The 7,693-nt window shown below is 39.9% G+C and overlaps 2 protein-coding genes across 2 annotated transcripts; one reads left to right on the top strand and one right to left on the bottom strand.

Moving 5' to 3' along the window:
• The first annotated feature begins 207 nt into the window (after positions 1-207).
• LOC112012942 (probable methyltransferase At1g29790) lies at positions 208-2,462 on the top strand. Its single transcript, XM_065760845.1, has 2 exons — positions 208-440; positions 804-2,462. Exon 2 carries the CDS (start codon positions 846-848, stop codon positions 2,262-2,264), a length of 1,419 nt encoding a protein of 472 aa, XP_065616917.1. The 5' UTR covers positions 208-440; positions 804-845; the 3' UTR covers positions 2,265-2,462.
• Positions 2,463-5,095: 2,633 nt separating this feature from the next.
• Positions 5,096-5,680, bottom strand: LOC136062139 (uncharacterized). Its single transcript, XM_065760853.1, has one exon. It carries the CDS (start codon positions 5,678-5,680, stop codon positions 5,096-5,098), a length of 585 nt encoding a protein of 194 aa, XP_065616925.1.
• Positions 5,681-7,693: the final 2,013 nt, after the last annotated feature.

Raw genomic sequence — 7,693 nt, 5'->3', positions numbered from 1 at the left:
TCCCTAATAGCAAGTGTTGATAAGTTGAATTTTTTTGCTTATCTTCACTTTTAATTTATTTTTGCTACTATTTATGAGTTTCACCGTTCTATTCAACTTATTTTTTATTTTATTTTATCTTTTTACATTTTTAATAAAAAAAAATTTAGTTTCAATTAAATAAATTGTTTTAATCCGCCACTAAAACCAAAATAATATTACCAATAAGAAAGTAATTAAAACTCTAGACTCTGATCTGATCTGATCTGATCTCAATATGCTTCAGTCCCCATTTCTTCAGCAACAATTAAACTGCATAAATTGGTCAAGACTCAAGATCAATCCTTCCTACTCTTTTCTCTTCCAGCCAAAGCTTTTAGCTTCCAGTGTCAGGTACTTCTATTTGCCATTTTTCCAGGTACCATTCCTCCAATTCCCTCATCTTCAGATTTCAGTCCCAGGTAATTTCTATATGCCATTTTGCCCATTTCTATTACTCTCAATCTGAATCCTGATTTTATAGTTTCATTGTTTATGATTTATTGGTGTAAAGATCATTTGAGTTTTTATAATTTGAACATGTTAAAGCATCTTCTTATTGAGTAAAATACAGTTGATATGATGTGATACTCCACATCAATAAATTGCTAGTCACCTAATACAAGAATTTTGATAGATACAAGAATCAATTACTTATCATAATACTTTTTGAGCTTATGTCATTTCTAAATCTGAGTTGAGAGTTTTAGAACAAATTCATGTGAATTTCATTATATTCATGATTTTCTAGAGTTGTGACTGCCGCTGCTGTTCTTTCTTCTCAGAAGAACCCAAGAATTTTCAAATTCAATCTTGGAAGAACAACAATGCGAAAACCAAATGTTTTTACAAAGTTAGGAAGATGCAGAGTGGCTCACAGGCCAATCTTTGTATTGGCTACCTTTATTATTCTTATCTCTGCTGCCAGTTTATCCAAATTCTACTCTTTCAGATCACTTCTTGTTACTAATACTTTCATCAACCACCTTACCCCTGAGAGCCATGATGGAAGTGGAAGTGAAGTTAGAATTACCATCCAAACTGTCATTCAAAAAATTCAACAGGAATTGATTATGATGAGAGATATGCCCACCAAATCATCCTCACCAGCATCTCTATTGAGACACACTGCATTTCTAGCTGAAATCTTAAGGCTTATTGAGTCAGTACAGGCATCTTTGCCATTGAATGAAAAAACTTACAAGCAGAAGAGTGAAAACAGTAGTGCACTTCCTCTAAAGCAACAATCCAATGAATTTTCTGATTATTTCTTCATTGAAGAGATTCGTAAGTACGTCAAGATGAAGCCCAACAGACTAGGAAAACAGAACTTCATGGGAGCAAATGGAACTTTCACTAGCATTGGTCATGCTTGTTTTGCTATGAAGAAAGAGCTCGAAGAATACATGAATTATGATATTGAAGAAATCTGCAATGATGATTGGAAACTAGCTCAAAAGCTCATGGTTCATGGGTGCGATCCATTACCAAGGAGAAGATGCTTCTCAAGAGCTCCACAACTATATTACAAGCCGTTCCCCATTAACGAGTCCATGTGGAAGCTCCCTGACAGTAGAAATGTTCGATGGAGTCAGTATCGATGCAAGAATTTCAATTGCTTGGCCCACAATTCCACTGGCAAAGGATTCTTCAAATGTGCTGATTGCTTCAACCTTTCATATCATGAAATGCCCAGATGGATTCAACAAGTAAATATAGTCCCGAATTCAAACCTGACCGCAGATTTCCTTATACCGGAAGTGCTTGGTATTAAGCCAGGGGAGATCAGAATTGGATTGGATTTCAGTGTTGGAACCGGGACTTTCGCAGCTAGGATGAGGGAGTTCAATGTAACAGTAGTCTCAGCAACTATCAATCTAGGGGCACCCTTCAATGAAATGATAGCTCTTCGAGGACTTGTCCCTCTCTACCTGACAATAAATCAACGGCTCCCATTCTTTGATAATACTCTAGATTTGATTCACACAACCAGATTTCTCGATGGTTGGATTGATTATGTGCTCCTAGACTTCATATTGTATGATTGGGATAGAGTTTTAAGGCCTGGGGGTTTGCTATGGGTTGATAGCTTTTTCTGTTTGAAAGAGGATTTGGATGATTATTTGAAAGCTTTCAAGATGCTAAGGTATAAGAAGCATAAATGGGTTGTCGTTCCTAAGCTAGATAAAGATGACAGAGAGGTGTTCTTTTCAGCTGTATTAGAGAAGCCGCCTCGGCCATTCTGATAATTACCTGTTGGAGTATTATACATCCTATTTTGTCATGATGATTGTACAATTTTTCATTTATAGATCTCATAACCATAGTATTCATATACTTGAATGGTTTATGCTAGTAAGCATTTAAAACTTAAATGGTTTCGTGGATTCTAGTTAGCTTGGTAAAGCTTATTATTATCAAATAAGAGGATATGAGTTTGAATTTTGTCTACACAAACAAATTGATTTCTAACATGATAATAAAGGATAATAATCATTTAGCGAATGTTATTGATTCAAGATTTTTTTTTTTTTTTTTTAGAAAAAAAAAAAACAAACAAACAAATAAACAAACAAAAAACGTCAATGTTGTTTCAAATTTCAGAGGAGTTAGAAGCGAGGGCGAACCATATTACCAAAATCCTTTGTCCTAGTAGGGCCAGTACGGTGCTCTAGCCTGCCATCGGCCCAGCTAATTAAAAATTCCTCACCAATTATATTTTGGACCAATTCCAATAACCTTCTGCTACAGAGGCCTTCCTTTAGGCCCCTTTAAGGCCTCTATGGCCCCATCCAATTTTACCCTCATCTGCCTGAATAACTCATCTAATCGACTATGCTTGCATGATGCCATTTAAAAATTGGGTTTAGAAACATGTGAAAGAGAATTCTAAGTACTTGTTTTCAACTGTAAACAAAAGTATTAGAATCAAAAGGGAGAGGGATCTCGTGGCATTTTCAGAAGTCATGTGCTCTTTTTAAATTTGCTTCCTAGTGATCTGTTTTAATGTGCTCTAGCCTAGCATGGGGCCTGTATGGAAAGTGATTCTAATTCCACCATCCATACTTTATATGTGCTTACCAACCAAAGTCATCTCTCATTACTTAAGGTCTTGGTATGTTGTGCATCTTGAACCTCAAAAAGGACAGTGAGATGATGGTTCAAACTTAAGGACTATTAATTTCTACTTTTTTTTTTTAACAATTAATATTTGCATTAAAAGTCTCGTAATATAATGATATTATCTATTCTCCTTTATAGAGAGAATCAAGTTTCGAATCACCCTCCTCTATTATTATAATAGACAGACAGAGAGAGAAAGATCAATTGGCATAATTTGGGTGTTTGCAATGAAGACATTAAATGTTCAAATCTTGACTCCCTCATTGTAACATTAGAATTATCAAAAGAGAGGAAGAGAAGCAATTGGTACAGAGGTAAACAAACTCAGATACAATATCTTAAGAGCCATACAAATTTTCTAATTAAATGCTTCTTTTTTGAAGACAATTAAATTTAGTATAACCATGTGTTCAACTAAAAAAATAAATAAAAATTACAGCCATGTTTTTAAATTTAGTTGAGGAATGTAATGTTTCATGCCTAAATTTTCTCTTCATAATTTATTATCATCACACCCTCACCGATTTTCCCTGAAACATTTTTTTATTTAAAAAGAATTACAAAAGATATTCCAATGCTTCCAAGTTAGTGAATGAGTTGGATTTTCTTCTGGGACCAAAGATTAAACAATCTACCATTTTTTATCTTTTCAAGTATTTAATTGCCCAAAATTTATCACAAAGTTATACTCTAGGTTAAAATCTGATTTTTTCGATTTTTCTTTTTGATGTGTATGACCTTGAATATGTGAAAAAATATTGAATACTCCAGGAGTACAATAAATTCGTACTCCCCCCCCCCCCCCTTCACATGAATTATGAGTCCACCATGAACTTAATTAGTCGGACCCATATTATGTGAGTATGAAAAGTATACATTTATGGTACTCTGAAAGTATCCAATAATTACCCTGAATATGTTAATCAATAAGTTTAGTACGACAATTCACCCATGTGAAGAGTTATGAATAATAGAAAAAAAATGAGTTCACAACTTGTCACATAGTTAAGCTGTGGTAAAAGTTGTGAAAATATTATGTAATAAAAATTTGTATTTCAAAAGTTGACCAATAATATATATATGTGCGGACTCAATCTTCTAAGTTTATTAACTTTCCTGAGCTTACCCGAACGAGCACTTGGATGCGTTCAGTCGCAATTTATGTTTCCTTAAGACCTCAAAAGTGTTGGTGAGGTCTGTCACATGCTCAGCCACCACCTTGCTCTTCATGACCATATCGTCAATATAGACCTCGATGCTCCTGCCCAGCTATGGCTCAAACATCTTCGTCATCATCCGCTGGTAAGTAGACCCTGCATTCTTTAAGCCAAAGGGCATTACCTTGTAGTGATAATTTACAGTAGGAGTAAGAAAAGCAGTCTTCTCTTGGTCGTCTAATGCCAGTGGGATCTGACGATAGCCCTGAAAAGCATCCAGGAAGCTCATCTGAGAATGGCCCACTGTTGCATCTACCAGCTGATCTATACGGGGCATAGGAAACGGGTCTTTTGGGCAACTCTATTAAGATCCGTGAAGTCAACACATACACGCCATTTTCCATTTTCTTCTTCACCACGACCGTATTGGCCAAACTAAGGGTAGAACACCTCCTTGATAGCCCCTGCCTGCTTGCGCTTGGTCACTTCATCTTTGATAGCCTCGGCATGTACTCTGGACGGACGCCGAGGTAGCTGTTTCGGGGTAACAGAAGGATTGACATTCAAATGGTGACAAATGAAGTCTGGATCCACCCCTGGGCCTCGTAAGCATCCTATGCAAACACATCAATATTCCTTCTAAGGACTTCAACCAACTGCTCCTTCTCTAACAAAGGTAACTGTGCTCCCACTTGAAAGTATTTTTCTGGATTGTCACCAACACTCACCCTCTCCAAATTCTCACACTCCGTTTCCTCGGCGGTTATACTGAAGAGGGTTTCCTGAGTCTTTGATTGCTATAAGTCACCCTCGGCTGCGACCGAAGCATCTGTCTCTGGTCGATGTTGAATGGCCATTATCAAGCACTGCCTAGCCATGGCTTGATTTCCCAAGATTTCTGAGACCTGGCCTTCTGAGGGGTACTTCACCTTCTGATGAAGAGTGGAAGAAACAGCCCCCAAGGCATGCAACCAGGGCCTACCCAAAATAGCCGTATACGGAGAAAAAGCGTCCACCACAATAAAATCCACTTCCACTACTTCTAAACCAGTCTGCACAGATAATCTAGTCATCCTCACCAGAACGACCGATCTGCCCTCAAAACCCACCAGTGAGGAGCTGTAGGCTGTCAAATCCTCGGGTTTCAAATTCAACCCCCTAAATAGGTCAGGATACATTACCTCGGCTGCATTCCCCTCATCAACCATCACCATTCTCACATCGTACCCTCCAATCCTAATCGTAACCACTAAAGCATCATCATGTGGTTGTATGGTTCCTCTCTTTTCTTCCTCTGAAAAACCAAACACCAGTGAGGTGCTCAGTTTGGCTCTTTTCGGCCTTGAACTGGAGCCCTCATCCAAGCACTGAGACACCGACATTACCCTGGAATGGCAAGACCCGGTTCTCCTTGGGCAGCAAATATAACGTTTATTGTGCCTAGATGGGGTCCTGAAGAAGCATTCCCCTGAAATGTCGAGCCTGCCTGGCCTCCTCGGCCGCTGGAATGGTGAAGAAGCTGGGTCAACTTCCCTTCTCGGACCAGCTGTTCCAAGTGGTCCCACAAGTTTTTGCAATCTTCAGTAGTATGTCCATGGTCTTGGTGGTATTAGCAGTAGAGGTTCTGATTGCGTTTCGCAGGATCCTTGCCATCCTATTGGCCATCTGAAGAATGGCTCATCCTTTATCTTCTCCAGAACCCGTTGCACTGGTTCTCGGAATACAGCATTAACTGCCTGGGAGTTGGCAGATCCTGATTGCCCTCCAAATTCCTCCGAGGTCGGCTATTGTTGTACCGGTCCGACCTGAAATCCCTCCTCTCTTAAGGAACTGCCTCAGACTTTCCTCTACCTTGTATCTGATCCTCTTCTACTCTTCTATACTTGTCTATCCAATCCATAAGCTGACGTACACTAGTAACAGGTTTACCAGTCAGAGATTTCCTCAGGCCATGCCCGGTTGGGAGGCCTTCCTTAAAGGTATTAATGGCCACATCATCATGAGCTCCATCTACCTCATTGAACATTTCCCAATATATATCAGAATAGGCCTTAAGGGTTTCCCCCTCCCGCATAGACATGGATAGTAACGATCCCAAGGGTTGAACAACTCTCCTGCAGGTGATAAAGCGAGCACCAAAGGCCTGGGTGAGCTTCTCGAAAGAGTCAATAGTATCAGCTGTTAAACCCTTGAACCATCTCATCGCCACTGGACCCAGGCTTGATGGGAAAACCTTACACATTAAGGCCTCATCCCTAGCATGAATGGTCATTCTCTGACTGTAGTGGCTAACATGTTCTATTGGATCTGTTCTACCATTATAAATGGTGAACACAGGCTAATGGAACCGTCAAGGAAGATTCGCGTCCTCAATGCGTCTCGTGAAGGGTGATTTGGAAACTTGACTCAGCGCTTTATTTAGAGCGTCATTTCCCAAGCCCTGACGAGGTGGGCTCTTATGCTTTCGCTCACAGTGATACTCCTCATCATATGAAAAAGACTCACTGGGTGGAATTCTTGCCCTCTGTCTGTAACTGGTGTCATCTGACTCCTCAGAGGAACGTCCAGAGTTGCGAGCCATACGCCTTCGTCGCTCATATCGCAATGCCCTCTTCAACTTGTTAATCTCACGCTGCATGTCCCCTTCGTTCTGTACGTGGGAAACATGGTCTTTCCCCCTAGAATGACTTCTATCTGTGTGGGTTATTCATGTACTTCCCTCACGATCCCCCTATGATCATGGACTACCAACGGATTACTATGCTGAGAGCCCCTACACTCTGCTTGGTGTGGATTAGCATCCACCTGCTGTGGGCCAGCCACTGGTTGCTGCGGTGTTCCCCCTTCCATCACAAACACTACACTTGTCTTTCCTTGTGAGTAGATCAAGTTCTTCTCACAGACGGCGCCAATTGTAGGGACTCAATTTGGATTAGACCAAAAAAAAAAAAAATGATGGATATCTAGCCCAACAAGCCCAAATAATAAATTTTTAGAGCGTGGGTGTAAGAACTAGGTCTACATGATAGAAAAGGTCATGGTTATAGTGCAGGCAAAGACACTTCAAACTAACTGTATGATAAAAACTCTCCTCGGCTAGGTTTCAGAGGGTCTCTTTTTGAGTCTCCTTCTTCTTCTCCTTCCCTTTCTCTCCTTTTCTTTTTTTTTTCAGTCCCCTCTAATGTCATCCACTTTCTCCTTATATACTCTGTTCCTCACTCCATTTTCACCGTACATGTGTAGGTTTCGTTCTTATGACTCCATTCTGTCCCATCTAGCACCTCCTGGGACCTTCACTTAGTGGCCATAAGGCTGCTAGATTACTGTTCAGGTATCACCTCCACATTAATGCAGCCAGTGAGTTAGTTGGGAAGCATTTAATGTGGAGGTGGCAG

This window comes from Quercus suber, unplaced genomic scaffold (genome assembly GCF_002906115.3).
Source record: "Quercus suber isolate HL8 unplaced genomic scaffold, Cork oak 2.0 scaffold_384, whole genome shotgun sequence".
Taxonomy (NCBI): Eukaryota; Viridiplantae; Streptophyta; class Magnoliopsida; order Fagales; family Fagaceae; genus Quercus; species Quercus suber.
This window is presented reverse-complemented; position numbering and strand designations above follow the sequence as displayed.

Excerpts from the sequence above, each read along its gene's own strand:
- LOC136062139 (XM_065760853.1), bottom strand. The coding sequence starts at position 5,680 with ATGTCGGTGTCTCAGTGCTTGGATGAGGGCTCCAGTTCAAGGCCGAAA.
- LOC112012942 (XM_065760845.1), top strand. The coding sequence starts at position 846 with ATGCGAAAACCAAATGTTTTTACAAAGTTAGGAAGATGCAGAGTGGCT.